At 43.3% G+C, this 16540-nt stretch overlaps 2 protein-coding genes across 2 annotated transcripts; one reads left to right on the forward strand and one right to left on the reverse strand.

Moving 5' to 3' along the window:
* On the forward strand, nucleotides 1-4727 carry LOC307237793 (profilin-2-like). The gene is made up of 3 exons (XM_080010558.1): nucleotides 1-289; nucleotides 1310-1502; nucleotides 3038-4727. The coding sequence occupies exons 1-3, from the start codon at nucleotides 161-163 to the stop codon at nucleotides 3133-3135; spliced, it is 420 nt and encodes a 139-aa protein (XP_079866684.1). The 5' UTR covers nucleotides 1-160; the 3' UTR covers nucleotides 3136-4727.
* Nucleotides 4728-13253: 8526 nt separating this feature from the next.
* LOC307237681 (alpha-2-HS-glycoprotein-like) lies at nucleotides 13254-15534 on the reverse strand (the record flags this gene model as incomplete). The annotated part of the gene is made up of 8 exons (XM_080010441.1): nucleotides 13254-13592; nucleotides 13648-13917; nucleotides 14055-14126; nucleotides 14279-14374; nucleotides 14502-14656; nucleotides 14750-14831; nucleotides 14955-15065; nucleotides 15319-15534. The coding sequence occupies 8 exons, from the start codon at nucleotides 15532-15534 to the stop codon at nucleotides 13254-13256; spliced, it is 1341 nt and encodes a 446-aa protein (XP_079866567.1).
* Between the last annotated feature and the right edge of the window lie 1006 nt (nucleotides 15535-16540).

The following is a 16540-nucleotide window of genomic DNA, read 5'->3' on the forward strand; positions in this document are numbered from 1 at the left end:
CTTCGGCCCCGACCAGAGGACGCTCCGCTCGCCGCCAAGTGACGCCGAACCCCGCGCCCCGTCGCCGCCGCCGCCGCCTCCTCCTCCGCCGCCTCCGCCTCCGCCTCGCTCTCCTCTCGCCCCCTCTCGTCGCTCTTCGTGTCCCGGTAGATTCTCCGACATGTCTTGGCAAGGATATGTAGACAACCTGATGGCCGACGGCTGCTGTCAGGACAGCGCCATTGTTGGGTACACGGACGCCAAATACGTCTGGGCGGCGCACACCGGCGGTGCTTTCAACAACATCACGGTAAGAAGGGCGAGCGACCCCGGGTTCGGGCGGGCGGCCGGCCGGGCAGACACGCGGTCCCGGCTCGGCCGCGCTACAGCCCCCGGCGCGGTTTGGTTTCTTACACCGCCGCTATCTTGCGCGATCTGGCTAGCGGGTTAGCGTTAGCTGGCTGGCTAGCATCGGCTAGCCGGGCGGCTTGGGCGTTCGGCCCAGTTCGGAGCCGCTTTCCCCCCGCAGAGGAGGCGCTCCCGGATTAGACCTCGTGTGCGCCGTGCCCGGTGTTAATCGTCGTGGTCCAGCGTGGGGGGGAAACGCACGCGGCCAGCGGGACGTTTTGGGCCGGGAGAACAGTTGTGTCCGTGTGTGTGTGTGTGTGTGTGTGTGTGTGTGTGTGTGCGCCTTCCGTCCGTCCTTCCTTCAGTCTTTTTTTTTTCCATTTTAAGTGTCGGGCTGCAGTTTGGGACCGGGCAGGGCTGTGGCACCTCGCGTGCTTTTGTGTGAGCGGCGCCGGCCGGAGCCGAGCGGGCGAGCTAGCGAAACGCGCTAACGTGCCGGCTAGCTGCTGCTCAAGCGGGACACGTTTCTCCGGCCGCTGGCGAGACGGAAACAACTTGTGAATGAAGAGGGAGCGCCGTTCGCCCGCACGCACACGGCCGTTGTCTTCACGTCGGTCGAAACGGGCGTCGGTGGATAGTTTGTTCGTCTCTTGCAGCGTTCCAGCTGCTCGCATTAAAGAACGATGGGCGTGAATAGTATTCAAGTTATAAGAACACAACTTGGGGGAAAAAATGGCAATGTGCAATAAACCAGAACACTCTACCAAACACTGGCAATATGCAGTAGGCCTACAAATTGACGTAGAAAAGTCTATATGTAATAAACAGACTTATACAATACTATCGACAATTCACTGTCAAAAATTGTTTGGCAGGTAGGCGTGTGTGGAGGCAGTTTTTTTTATTTATATTTTTGTAATTTGACTGTTTGTTGATGTGTTTTTTATTATTATTATTATTTTTATTTTTTTTCTTCTTCCAGTCTCAAGAAATCGATATCCTCGTCGGAAAGGATCGCCTGGGCTTTTTCACCCACGGACTCACCCTGGGTGCGAAGAAGTGCTCCGTCATCAGAGACAGCCTCCTCATAGACGGGGACTGGACTATGGACCTCAGGACGAAGACCCAAGGCGGAGAAGCAACGTACAATGTCTCTTTAGGGAAGGCTGGAAGAGGTAAATCTGTTTTTCTTTTTTGGCACAACAGTAACTTTTATATATATATATATATCTATAAAGTGGAGTTTAAATTTGTGGAACTGCAGAAGATGCAAGCCTTGTGGGGTATTTGTGACATCACATTTATGGGTGTGTGTGGGGGGGGGGGCTCACATGACCTCATGTGTTTACAAAAGAAGGGCGAGGAAATCGAGCTGCCGCGTCATATGACGCTCTTGGGCAAAGTTCACCGAAGTGAGTTTCTCAAGACTTATCTGTTTGTGCTGAAATCTTGTCCGCTGTGCATTGAACAGTCTCTCCCTTCTTGTGCGCCGCGCTCCACCCAACGACTGCTGCACTCGACACAAGTTACAGGATGTTTCTCCTTTCTTGTCCTCTGCCCTGCTTCCATTCCTGTCCGACGCTTCCTTTTTGATCACTGCACCTTCTTTCTTGTATTCTTTCAACGGAGTACATGAATTAAAAGTTTCTCCCTGTAAATTTTTTTTTTTTTTTTTTTTTTACCTATTCAGTCAAAATGGACACTTCTCCAGGCAGCATTCTATTTCCTAGCTGATTAATATGCACCAGTTCAGCGATTGGATTTTGGTTTAATACCGAGCTGAAATAGTATGGTGCATACTATTATTGTAGTACATTATTGTAGTATTTGGAGTATCTCCAAATCTGACGCCAAGAGCCATGTCGCATATCTATTAAAGAAAGCAGCTATTAGAGAAAGCTTCTTCTTATGCAGAGCAGCCATGTTCTGCTTCCAAAATCTAACATTGCATACTATGTTGGATGTGTCTAATTGATTATGTCAGACATTATGCTGTACTGACCCCAAACTAACAGTCAAAAGTCTGTCCTGCTTAGTAAATTGATTCTGACAAGTACCCGATATTGCTGACACTTGTAAGCAGAAGATGCTGTTTTGTGCTTCAAAAATAGTAAGCCCTAAAAAAAACTTTGGCAAAGAAACTTGTTAATTCAGAACCCCAACTTATAAACATTTAACGCCCCCAATCATATCCTGGGCAGCAATCTATTTCTGAAATCAGATTAGTCGAGGCTTCCCCTTCCCATCCAAGCATGCTCCTTCCTGCTGCGTGAAGTGGGAAAACGTGTACACTTGTAATTATGCACTTCCTAAATACTAATGCTTCTGCTATACCATTTACTTCTCTAAACTTCCCCCTTTTCTATCTTTTCTCTTTCAGTTTTGGTTCTTGTATTGGGCAAAGAAGGGATCCATGGAGGTGTTTTGAATAAGAAGGCATACGCAATGGCAAAATACTTGAGGGATTCAGGGTTTTAATGTCATCCGGCTCACTTAGTTCAAATTTGAGGGACAAAAAGAAGAGAAAAGAAAATATTGCTGTTAAGAATTGTCTGCGAGCAGTCAAATGTCTTGGAAGATTTTAATAGCGATGAAGAGTGGTGGTGGTAAGATCCTATGTCACCTTTTGTTCCCTGTTTACGGGGCTGGGGGGACTCTTCAATTTTGTTCATTTCTCTTATTATTTTTTTCCCCCCCATGTGTGCTCCAGCATTGGTTATTGTGCTGGGGAAGGAGGGTGTCCATGGCGGAACTCTCAACAAGAAAGCATTTACCATGGCTGACTACCTGAGGAAGTCTGGATATTAAGCAACCTCGCCGCCAATCCATCCACTTAGCACCTCTCCCCGTTGTGTTGACAGTACTTCTGGGATTAGATTGCAAACAATGATACTCTTTCCACAGCCCACTTTTATATACAACGTCTCTATTTTTTATTTTCTTTTTCTCTCTCTTCCCCCCCCCCCCCCCCCCTTTTCATCCAACACTAAACATTGGGCTTTACCAACTTTTGGGCACTACAATTTTGGCATGTTTATTAAAATTGTCTAAATGTATATTTACCAAAAATAAAATGTGCAAAGGTGTGATAAAAGGTTGTGTAAATTTGGACTCCTTGTATAAGCATCACTTAACAACTGTTAATGTCAGCAGTATTGTTAATATTCTATATGCATTTTTTTAAAAGCATTGGATAACAAATGCCAGGTTGATGTTGTTCATCAGCGCGTTTCTTTTAAAAGTTGCATGATGTTTTTTTTCCCCCCTTTTTTTTTTTTTTTTTGTTTTTTTTTTGAGTAACAGACAGAACTCAACCCTCTCCCTGCTTAAGCACTCCGGTGAAAAACATCTGTTCTTTTGCCCTTTTTGGTTGAAAAAGACCCCCAGTAAAAAAAAAAAAAAAAAAAGTCCCCCGCCCCCCCAGCACACCTCTTTATTTACATGCTTTTGCTGTTGTAATTGAATGTGGTCTTCAAAATTGCTGTGTTATTCGGATGTTGTTTGAGTATAGTGTAAGGTCAGCCTAGCTGAAGCTCTCAGATATTGTCACTACATCCTGGAGACTCCACGGACATTCCGTCAATCTGCAAGCCAGCCTTTGCTGTAAAACACTACACACTGGAGTCTTTTTAATTTTTTTATTTTTTTTTCTCTATTATTTACCGTACCTTTCCCGGCCCCTCACCAAACACTCACCCCTTGGACCAATTGTCAGTTAAAAAAATGCTACAACCCATTAATGATTGTAGGAATCATTTGTTTAACTTTCAGATCACTAAAACATTTAACAGCTTCTTTAGACACATTTTCAGTTAACAGTTAATTCTCTGCTTATCTGTCAGTTCTCATAAAACCAGCCACATTTTACAAGGGAATGAATGCAGTTGACTGTCAACCCAGGCTGCCGGGTAAACATCTTCAAATGACTTGCCTTGTGCATCATTCATCAAGTGTATCAGAAACTGTCATAGCACGGTACTCACTACAAGTATATTAAAAATAAAAATGATACTGTACACTAAGTTTATGGAAAATGGTGTTGGTTGGAATAAGACCATTTGTAAGTTGTCTTGTGAAAACATTCTGATAATAACTGTATTCTGTGCCATAAAATAGATCTGATCTGTTGCTACTGTGAGTTTAATTTTTAAACTGCTGCCCCGGCATGTCAAAACATTTGATGGCACTTTCCTAAGGAATATTTTGACATTGGTAATAAGCTCCATCTTTGTGAGATATGAACCTTACTACAATTCTAGGGGAAGAAGTTCTCTTTTTTTCCTTTGCATTTGGATTCGTTATGACAGATTTGCATTTTCAAGTCTGGAAAATGCCATTTATTAAAGAGATAATAAAACGTTGCTTTACGGACAGATCAAATAAAAGTTATTCCAGCCAGAGTTTGTAGTCATTTATTTGGCTTGTCTTTGTGTATGCATGCATATCTCTGGTGGGTATAACCAGATCAGGGCCGAGAAGATTGTAAAGGAAATTTGCTGAAATTGACATTAATGAAATATCAAAATGCTAAAGTGATTATGTGGGCAAATGGTATAAAACCTCCTGGATGTCATGTAACTGTGGCTAACAACAGCTGATTTGGAGCTCAGTTGAAGATCTTCCCTGGTTTTTCAAATTCTGTTTTCTGTTATAGAAGTGGAGATCTTTGGAATTAGTTTTACAAGAAGTATCCAGCTGTACAACATTTACTGCAGTAGATTCTATAAAGCACTCATTTTTTTAATGATAAGTGTTCAATCAATTCTAAAAAAACATAATTATGTCATGACAGTATATATGGTATGCCAGGGCAGTATATATTTTAATTGGAATGACCCTATTTGTATTAGTTATTTTTGAAAATAAACTAAAGATAGATATGTTGAAGATATGAAGATATGTTGGCATGAAATATTACAAAAGATCTTCAACTGTCTACTGTTTTAATTGGATAGAAAATGCTCTCCCCACAGACATAGGGTTACGGTTTTAATGTAAAGCACTTAGCATTGCATGCTGTGTACATGAGGTTCTATGCAAATAAAAGTTATTATTGATAATTTAGAGGAGTTTAGTTTAAATATGTTGCATGAGGAATAATAGCTTTCATTGGACCTTTCAACAGGAGGCCGCAGAAGTCACTTTCTGCCTAATTGGTCCCACCTGCATCAAGATGTTTGTAACTGGCCTCAAATTGCAGCGTCAACCTTTACAAGGGTTTGGGCGGCGAAGAGAGAAGCTTTTGCGGCACATGCTGAGTGTTCTGCCGTGCGTGCCACACAGCTCATTCCAATGGCGTGGAGGAAGCAAGGTGATTGTGAGATATGGATGTGTATAGGGCTGTTTGTGGCGACTGCCTCCCTTTGTCATTGCGTGGCGCAGACGATGAATGACACATCCAATTCCTCCTCAATTCGGGAGTTTGAACTAAGAGGGAACTCGACAGTCGTTCACGGTAAATGGGTTAATGTTCGCAAAGGAAGAATTCTTATTGGGCGCAGTTCTCCACGAGGTGCCAAAGATGTCCAGCTTCCCAATGGTACACATGTTGATGCAGACTACCAAGCAGACATGGGTACGTCAAAATCTGCCTATAGTAAATCTCTTGTATACTTAATCTTTCCCCCATGTACTTCAGAACATAATTGAGAAAAGTAGCATATCTTAACAATGACCTTTTAATTTGTTATTAAAGGTCGGGGAGACTCAATGCAAGTACATTCCCTGCCAAGGTCAGACAGTGCAGCAGTTAAACAGCTGCTGCAAATGGAGCCCAAAGTAGAATGTACCGGGACTTCGATGAAGCTGCGGGTCCAAGATGCTGTTTCCAAACCTGGACATGCGCTCTTCGTTGACAGAGGTAAGATTTGTCACTAACATTTTATGTTTGCAAGAACCTTAAATTGGTAGTTGTAAATAGTTTTGGGGGGTTCTCTTCTTCATTTCCACGATAACGTTAAATTGGTAACTTACATTTTGCAGGAAGTCAGCTGTCCCCTCTTCCACTGTCGAAGTTGCCTGTAAACTGTGGTTATTCACTGAGATCAACTCTAAGGGGTTTAGTCTTGGATGCACCTTATGATGGCTGCTTTGTCTCTCTAGAGGTTGGCTAATTTATGTTAAATATTTCTCAAGGATTTTTTTTTTTTTTGGAAGTCTACACTAAAATATTCTAATTTTGTTTTTGCCATATTTCAGGACGAGAGCTATGTTCTGTCATTACATTGGTTGGGGTTGCCAGTGAGGATGTCATGCCCGGTCATGAGGCAGTCTCCATATAATCCTCCTATGGTCTTGTGTAATGCTGTAGGCATGGAAGTGAAAATGGATTTGAGTATCTCTGTTAACCAAATCAAAGTGAACTGTAAGTGTACAGAATTATTTCAAATAATTCAGTCATGTAATTTTCTTTTTACTTGCTGAGAAAGTGATTGGAACTAGTTTATTTTCACGTTCAGATAATGGTCATTGGGAGCCATTGATGGAGGCCTCTCAAAGATGTGGCTTTGGTGTAGTTACTCATCCTAATGGTGTGGTCATCTCTATTTGCTACGATCCCTGCGTGCAAATTAAGGTATAGCTGATCATGACTCTTAAAGTTGGGTTCTTTTTTTTTTTTTTAAACTTAATTTAATATTTTAAGAATTTGTTGCAGGATGGAATGTTCACCATTGAACTGGCTGAGGATGGCAAAGTTGAAGCTTACTGTCCACAGATTTTGCCATCTAATCCAGTGAACACTCAAAACTGCGGAAGACCGATCAAGAACATCAGTCAAAGCAAAGTTCCCCCCACCCAATTTCCTGTTTATCCCAAGAACCCCAACTCTAAACGTGAACCACAGGTTTCACAGACTCCACAAGGTCAACAGTTGCATCAGTTTCCTTTCTACCAACTACCACCTTACTATCAGCATCAGTTATACCCCCCATCTGACCCTAATGTTAATCAAAAACCACAATCTCAAACCCCAAAGGGTGATGTGGAAGAAGTCCTCCATCCTACTGAGCCACCTAAACCTGTACCTTCACAAGGTCAAAAACCACAACCATACAAGTTTCCCATCTACCAACTACCACCTTACTACCAGCATCAGTTATTCCCTCCATCTGACCCCAATATTAATCAAAAACCACAATCTCAAACCCCAAAGGGTGATGTGGAAGAAGTCCTCAACCCTACTGAGCCACAGAAACCTTCATCTGGGAAACCGGCAGCTCCACAAGGTCAAAAGCCACTGCTGCATCAGTTTCCTTTCTACCAACTGCCACCTTATTATCAGCATCAGTTATTCCCCCCATCTGACCCTAATATTTATCAAAAGCCACAATCTCAAACCCCAAAGGGTGATGTGGAAGAAGTCCTCAACCCTACTGAGCCACAGAAACCTTCATCTGGAAAACCGGCAGCTCCACAAGGTCAAAAGCCACTGCTGCATCAGTTTCCTTTCTACCAACTGCCACCTTATTATCAGCATCAGTTATTGCCCCCATCTGACCCTAATATTTATCAAAAGCCACAATCTCAAACCCCAAAGGGTGACGTGGAAGAAGTCCTCAAACCTACTGAGCCACAGAAACCTTCAATCCCTGAAGGACCGTCCACTGGAAAACCTGCAGCTCCACAAGGTCAAAAGCCGCTGCTGCATCAGTTTCCTTTCTACCAACTGCCACCTTACCATCAGCATCTGTTATACCCCCCATCTGACCCTAATATTTATCAAAAGCCACAATCTCAAACCCCAAAAGGTGACGTGGAAGAAGTCCTCAAACCTACTGAGCCACAGAAACCTTCAGTCCCTGAAGGACCGTCCACTGGAAAACTTGCAGCTCCACAAGGTCAAAAGCCGCTGCTGCATCAGTTTCCTTTCTACCAACTGCCACCTTACCATCAGCATCTGTTATACCCCCCATCTGACCCTAATATTTATCAAAAGCCACAATCTCAAACCCCAAAGGGTGACATGGAAGAAGTCCTCAAACCTACTGAGCCACAGAAACCTTCAGTCCCCGAAGGACCGTCCACTGGAAAACCTGCAGCTCCACAAGGTCAAAAGCCGCTGCTGTATCAGTTTCCTTTCTACCAACTGCCACCTTACCATCAGCATCTGTTATACCCCCCATCTGACCCTAATATTAAGCAAAAACCACAATCTCAAATCCCAAAGGGTGACGTGGAAGAAGTCCTCAAACTTACTGAGCCAGAGAAACCTTCAGTCCCTGAAGGACCGTCCACTGGAAAACCTGCAGCTCCACAAGGTCAAAAGCCGCTGCTGCATCAGTTTCCTTTCTACCAACTGCCACCTTACCATCAGCAGCTGTTATTCCCCCCATCTGACCCCAATATTAATCAAAAACCACAATCTCAAATCCCAAAGGGTGATGTGGAAGAAGTCTTCAAACCTACTGAGCCACAGAAACCTTCAGTCCCTGAAGGACCTTCCACTGGAAAACCTGCAGCTCCACAAGGTCAAAAGCCGCTGCTGCATCAGTTTCCTTTCTACCAACTGCCACCTTATTATCAGCATCAGTTATTCCCCCCATATGACCCTAATGTTAATCAAAAGCCACAATCTCAAACCCCAAAGGGTGACGTGGAAGAAGTCCTCCATCCTACTGAGCCACAGAAACCTGTACCTTCACAAGGTCAAAAACCACAACCATACAAGTTTCCCATCTACCAACTACCACCTTACTATCAGCATCAGTTATTCCCCCCATCTGACCCCAATATTAATCAAAAACCACAATCTCAAACCCCAAAGGGTGACGTGGAAGAAGTCCTCAAACCTACTGAGCCACAGAAACCTTCAGTCCCTGAAGGACCTTCCACTGGAAAACCTGCAGCTCCACAAGGTCAAAAGCCACTGCTGCATCAGTTTCCTTTCTACCAACTGCCACCTTATTATCAGCATCAGTTATTCCCCCCATATGACCCTAATGTTCATCAAAAGCCACAATCTCAAACCCCAAAGGGTGACGTGGAAGAAGTCCTCCATCCTACTGAGCCACAGAAACCTGTACCTTCACAAGGTCAAAAACCACAACCATACAAGTTTCCCATCTACCAACTACCACCTTACTATCAGCATCAGTTATTCCCCCCATCTGACCCCAATATTAATCAAAAACCACAATCTCAAATCCCAAAGGGTGACATGGAAGAAGTCCTCAAACCTACTGAGCCACAGAAACCTTCAGTCCCTGAAGGACCTTCCACTGGAAAACCGGCAGCTCCACAAGGTCAAAAGCCACAGCTGCATCAGTTTCCTTTTTACCAACTGCCACCTTATTATCAGCATCAGTTATTCCCCCCATCTGACCCTAATATTTATCAAAAGCCACAATCTCAAACCCCAAAGGGTGATGTGGAAGAAGTCCTCAACCCTACTGAGCCACAGAAACCTTCATCTGGGAAACCGGCAGCTCCACAAGGTCAAAAGCCACAGCTGCATCAGTTTCCTTTCTACCAACTGCCACCTTATTATCAGCATCAGTTATTCCCCCCATCTGACCCTAATATTTATCAAAAGCCACAATCTCAAACCCCAAAGGGTGATGTGGAAGAAGTCCTCAACCCTACTGAGCCACAGAAACCTTCATCTGGGAAACCGGCAGCTCCACAAGGTCAAAAGCCACTGCTGCATCAGTTTCCTTTCTACCAACTGCCACCTTATTATCAGCATCAGTTATTCCCCCCATATGACCCCAATGTTAATCAAAAGCCACAATCTCAAATCCCAAAGGGTGACGTGGAAAAAGTCCTCAACCCTACTGAGCCACAGAAACCTTCAGTCCCTGAAGGACCTTCTACTGGAAAACCTGCAGCTCCACATGGTCAAAAGCCACAGCTGCATCGGTTTCCTTTCTACCAACTGCCACCTTATTATCAGCATCAGTTATTCCCCCCATATGACCCTAATGTTAATCAAAAGCCACAATCTCAAATCCCAAAAGGTGACGTGGAAGAAGTCGTCAACCCTACTGAGCCACAGAAACCTTCCACTGGAAAACCTGCAGCTCCACAAGGTCAAAAGTTACAAACTCCTGATTCAGAAGTCCCTGAACATGGGGTGTTGTCACCTTACTATCAGAATATATTTTACCCTCAATCTTATCCTAAAGGATCTTCTCAGGAACAGTGGTTACCAAATCATGAACATCGACCTGGCCATGTCTACACTGAATCTGTTGAAAAGCCAGCACTTGAATCCCAGGACACGTCTAATGTAAAACCTAGTCATTCTGGTTCACCTTCACATGCTCTTCAACCAGGGGTGCAATATAGTCCTTTCGTAAACTGCCCTCTGATTTGCCCAATTGGAGTTTACAACTGTTGTCCACCCATCTCTTTCCACCAACACTACCACCATATCCTCCCTGTTGTAAATAATACCGTAATCTCTCCATCTCCTATTTACACTGGACTTGAATTCCTTTCTTCATTGGGCGACTCAAATGTGCCTGTGCTTCCTACAGCATCAACCCTTAAGCTAATCGACACTTCTGAACACCATGACACAAGTGTGAACCCTGCACCTGATGTTTCCGGCGAACCTCGTAAATCCTGGAGCAGTCTTGCATCTCAGTCAATTAAGTTTGGAAGCCAACCAATAATGCAACAATATTTTCCACCGCCAGATGGCAACCCTTCATCACCACATCTGAATTACCCTAACACGCCAAAAGAACTTGGAGTACCAATGCAACCTTATTTTTTGCCCCAACCTGCAAAATATCAAAGTTTGCCACAGAATCCAATTTTACAGTATTATCAGAGATTTAATTTGCAGCAACAAAGTGAGCCATACAACCAACCCCAAAGGATGCTTACTGAGGATGTAAAGAACCAATTTGACCCAGCAATGCAATATAACTTTATGCCCTACATCAAACAATATGCACAACTTCCAAGCACTTCAAGGGTGCATAACGAACCAGAGGCCCATGGAAAAAAGCAAAGCCAATCTGAACATCTAAAGCAGGATCCGGGTAAAGTTGTTGACCAGTCATCGATTCCCTACTACATGCTTCAAGATGGGCAGTCGCCTCCTCATAAAAAGATGCTAGAGGAGAACTCTAACCTTTCACAAATCCAGTTACCTTTGAGTGACTCAAAATTATCAAAGCCTCAACCTCTAGAGCCTTCATTTTTGCAACCGAACGATTATGTGTTGCTACAACAAGGTCCTCCATGGCACAGCCCCAGCAGTTCTTCAAGATCTCTGCTGCCTTCCACGGGACTAGGTGACGACCTAGACGAGTCCTTTCCCGCTAGCTCTCAAAGGCAACAGATTGCTAAATTATACAATGTGAAGAAACCTCTCAAGCAGGATGGCGATCAAATGGATACTCTTATTCCTAGTAAACACAATATGCCAAGGCACATTGGTGAACAATCATTTGACAGCTTGCCATTCTCAGCCCCTGCTCTAAATGGGCAACTTCAACCTCAGCTGGATATTTTTAGGCCCAAAGCTCTGCCCGATGACTCAAAGGTTCTTCACCATAGTCCTCAACCATCACTTCCAAGACTCAATTCTACAATTGAACTCAACCCAATGGTAACTGGGTAAATTGGAAGATTTCAGTGAAAACCCCTAATTCAATGTACTAATGCACTTGTCTCTTGCAGGATATGAGCCAACCTAACCAGAGAAACCATGGTCGCAAGTAAAGATCTGTTTTTGGAAATAAAGGATGAAATCAGACTATCTGCCTCATTTTTATATTTATTTTACATTTATGTATTTCTGCCATGATCAACCTAGTTCCAAAGTATTGTGTTGTAAAATAATATTGAATAGGATTTTTGTTCTTGGTAGTAATGTCAGAAGGGTCTATTTACCTCTTGTCTCATGGAAAGACCAGTACTTGATTCTTTCCTCAGTTTTGCGCTAAAGTAACAGTTTACTCTGGCAGTACTTTTGAGCCATCAGATAAAAGTCCATTGTCCTTTGTGTTCTGTGTTTACATAAACTCTGGAACTGATTTATTGAATGTTTGCATAAACTGTGAACTTGGTAGTATTGATTACTTCATGTGAAATGACTTTTGGTTCCTAAAACTTTTACACACTATTCTCCTGAAACTTCAAACAAGATTTAGATTCAGTCTGTTCATTTAACCTGTACAAATTATAGTTGAGAATCCAGTTTGATATGCAATTGTTTGAAATGTAGTTTTGAAATCAATTGCTAATTTAAGGTTCAGTCAATCATGGTTTTGCTTGTGGACCAGTGACAGTTCATGGTAGTGCATTCAGTATGATCTTGAGCAAATGGTTTGGGCAATTGATTCCCTTTCATTAGAAAATGCAAAATATTTTTGGTTGACATTTGAGTGGGTCCACAAATATTGCATAGGAGCTTGTATATTACTGTGGCAGTCAGCCAGCTCTGCACTGTATTGTAAAGAGGCTGAATGAATGACTTTATATTTGGAGTGTTGGTTCATTGGGAAGTCTGTGCAGAGATGATACCCCAGTGAAGGTAAATGTCCTTGTAGAACTCAGTGAGGCATAGCAATGTGCTATTAAAAACATCTGACATTGTACAGCTAAAGAATTTTTCTTTCACAGATTTTAAAATGTTTACTTTATTACAACATGAGAAGTTTGCACACTTTATTTGTAATTGCTTAGAACTAAAACTGACCCTTAAGTTGCTATTGCCTTTTTTCTGTAACATATTCATGACATTGAGTTGTTGAATCTGGCCTCTGCAGTGGACGTCCAATATATACTATCAAGTTTAGACAATGACCACTGTTGCTGGTTTTTGCAAATATATGGAGTGTGCTGAGTTGAGGACAAACACACTTAAAAGAATCTGATCCTCCCAGGGCATTGTGGCACAAGCACAATAGGCACTGCTTGAACAGCAGGGATATCAGCAGCAGCAGCATCTGGAACATGCACTTCCCTTTTCACAACAACAACAGGACCCGCCTCACTGGCTGAGGAGTCTTCTGCTGCGGCTGGGGCTGCGTCGGCGACTGGTTCTCCGGCTGGGGCTGCGTCGGCGACTGGTTCTCCGGCTGGGGCTGCGTCGGCGACTGGTTCTCCGGCTGGGGCTGCGTCGGCGACTGGTTCTGCGGCTGGGGCTGCGTCGGCGACTGGTTCTGCGACTGGTTCTGCGGCTGGGGCTGCGTCGGCGACTGGTTCTGCGGCTGGGGCTGCGTCGGCGACTGGTTCTCCGGCTGGGGCTGCGTCGGCGACTGGTTCTCCGGCTGGGGCTGCGTCGGCGACTGGTTCTCCGGCTGGGGCTGCGTCGGCGACTGGTTCTGAGGCCGGGACTTCTGCTGTGTCTGCGGCTGCTGCCGGGGCTGGGACTGCTGCTGGGGCTGGGACTGCTGCCGGGGCTGGGAAGGTAACTGCGACGGGGTTGGCAGCTACAGGGGCCGCAGGAACTACCTCACTTGACTCAGATGACTCCGCAGACAGAAGCCCACTGAGCTCGGGGTCATGGAGATAGGTAAGTTTGTGGTGCCTCAGACCATGCCTGGCGGTCAGTTTGTCTGTGTTGACCTGGACCATGGTGGGCAATACAGGACCTGAATCTGCGCTGCCGTTTGTCTTCAATATAGGGGTCTGAAAATAATATGAATGAAGGAGAATATGAGACCCCCAAAAGGAGGAAATGTGCTAAGAGATGTACAGTATATTGATATGGAGCAATGCTGGTATCAGTTCTTCAATTTTTCTGGACAAAGGAGGGTTTTTTTTACCATAGTGGCGAACATATTGCAGTCAACAGTGTGTCCAGAGCTAATACCTCTGGCACTACAAAAGCCCCGTTGCTTGAGAGGAGAAAAATAGTGTTAATTAGTAATATTAAATATCATATTCTGAAAGGTAAATGCAGTTGTTAGTCTATATAAATTCTATTACATATGCCCTTAATTTTAAAATGCTATCCGTATCTTAATGCAAAAATGCCTCATTCACTTACAGCCATAGCATCAGACAGGGGCACGCAGTTATCGTCAGTACAGTTAGCCTCTACAATAACATATTCAGCTGCATAGATGGGTCCACCAGACACAATCTGAAACAAAATGTTTGTTAAACATATGAATATATATATATATATAAACAATTCAACTATATATTATATGTACATACACACACAGATATATGTATATATATTTTTATACATACTGTTTATATATTACCTGTGATGTCATCCTTCCAACCTCCAACAGCACAAAACTTGCATTGACTGTTTTGTTGTTGAAAGTTGCCAGAGACGCACGGACAAAGTCAAGTGCAGTCGTATCATTTAGGGGAAGGAGATAAGGGCAGCCTACACAAAAGTCTTCAGTTGACTCTGTAACGATCAGAAAATTCATGCAGTTTAGCACTTGCAAAATTGATTAGTCCCTGTGTTATTTAGCCTGCCGATGTGAGCAGCATGGTTCACCTTCTGTTTTACACTTAAATGCTGTGACTGTCAGTGCTCCAGCGACCTTCTTCAGCACCACGTCGCAGTCTCCTTCCACAGACTAGATGAAGAAAGCATATCAGCTGTTTACTTTCCAGTTTCATATTTTGATGACACAGAGTGAAGATCCTTTATCCCAAGTGGAAGAGATCTGTTTATTTAAGGATGATATTTGTCGTCTCACCGTCAACATTTTGGGCCTGACCGTGCAGTTGGCAACAGGCGTGGGGTCCAGAACATGACAGTCAGTCTCCAGCAGATCCACTTCCAGGAAATAGGTCTCATCTCCGCTGGCCTAAAGAGAATACAGCGGAAGTTTTTTTCCACATAGGTAGAAGAGAGCTGAGTGAAATTTCATTGATATATTGCCATGTAATGTTAGTCCACACCTTTCCAAAATTAAGTCAGTGTAATTAAATAACACACAATAATTGAAATATGACTGAGCACAACCATGTTAACAATATTTTTTGCAGAGGAAAGTCTTCCATAGTGTACACAATGGCGATAGAAGAGAGAAGGGGCGTCTGCCCACACTAATAACTTACCGTGGAAATGATCTTGATCTCCTCAATCCTGTTCAGGGCATACTTGTAACCGTTGCTGTGTTGGGCGTTAAGGTAATCCTGAGCCACCAGAGCTGCAGCCTCTGCATCCAAAGAGTCGCACGCCGGCTGCATCACGATGGGCAGGAGGTTGGGCACAATCTGTGCCCACGTGGCCGCCAAGAGAGCCAGAGCCACAGCTGTGCCCAGGGAATTCATTTTCAGAAGAGGCTTCATAGATAATAAATGGGTATTGGACCAACTGGGCAGTCAAGGGTAGGGAAGAGAGACAGAACCCACACACCTAACGAGTTTATATCCTGTACTTTACACAGCCAAGCCAAGGTAAACACCATGGTCATTCCACGAAACATGGGTCACATGTTATTATACAGGTCACAAGTGCCCTTTCCGGAATGAGACTCTTTAAATGTAACTTTTTTGCAACTAGATAGGCAATCTATTTCCTCACACAAAATATAAAAAAAAAATCATCTTATTAGATTATTAGATCATTTAAAAAAGATGACAGAAGGCACATACTAGCACTAAGTGGCATTTTATCAAAGTCAGCCCTATTGCTGAATAAAGTCTTATCTTGTATCTCATCTCATATATTAAGTGAATAACTTGTGTAGTTCATTTGTTTAAGGGTTATCATTTATGCAAGTAAACAATGCTGGTCAATGAATTTTGAAATTTATAGTTTTACTTTAGGAAGCAGAATATAAGGTGTTTCCCCTTCCCCCTGCTCTTGGGAAAGTCTGTGCACTCGGTGCCAAAACAAATGCAAATTGACAAAATAAAAAAGTCTGGTGTGTGGACTGACTCTAGTTGTAAGATGTGGTGCTTCACTTTGAGTTTGGATATTATTAAATGCTTGCAGAATCGTTTTGATTGGGCCACCAGGATACCAGGAACATGTTTTCGGTGATGACATAATATCTGTAGAAAAACACAAGCAGTAAACATGTTATTACCAAATGCAACTGTACATAGCGCATTGCTTCGTTTATATTTCAATTATAAAATACCTACACTGCATATTCGTGTTACTGTTTATTACTCATTTTTATTTTGTATGTATATATTTTGTTATTAAGTGTCGTGTGCGGTTACAGTATATACTTCTGTACTTACTTCATGCTCCTCATTGAACTGCTGTCACGCCGGAATGCTCGTCTTATTTTATGTGAACTTATCTTATCTCATAGGCAAGTAATGA

This window comes from Zeus faber (assembly GCF_960531495.2).
Source record: "Zeus faber genome assembly, chromosome: 12".
NCBI classification, from domain to species: domain Eukaryota; kingdom Metazoa; phylum Chordata; class Actinopteri; order Zeiformes; family Zeidae; genus Zeus; species Zeus faber.

Coding starts and splice junctions, on each gene's coding strand:
- LOC307237793 (XM_080010558.1), top strand. CDS start 161: ATGTCTTGGCAAGGATATGTAGACAACCTGATGGCCGACGGCTGCTGT. Junction 290..1,309: donor GTGCTTTCAACAACATCACG/GTAAGAAGGGCG, acceptor TTCTTCTTCCAG/TCTCAAGAAATCGATATCCT. Junction 1,503..3,037: donor TTTAGGGAAGGCTGGAAGAG/GTAAATCTGTTT, acceptor TGTGTGCTCCAG/CATTGGTTATTGTGCTGGGG.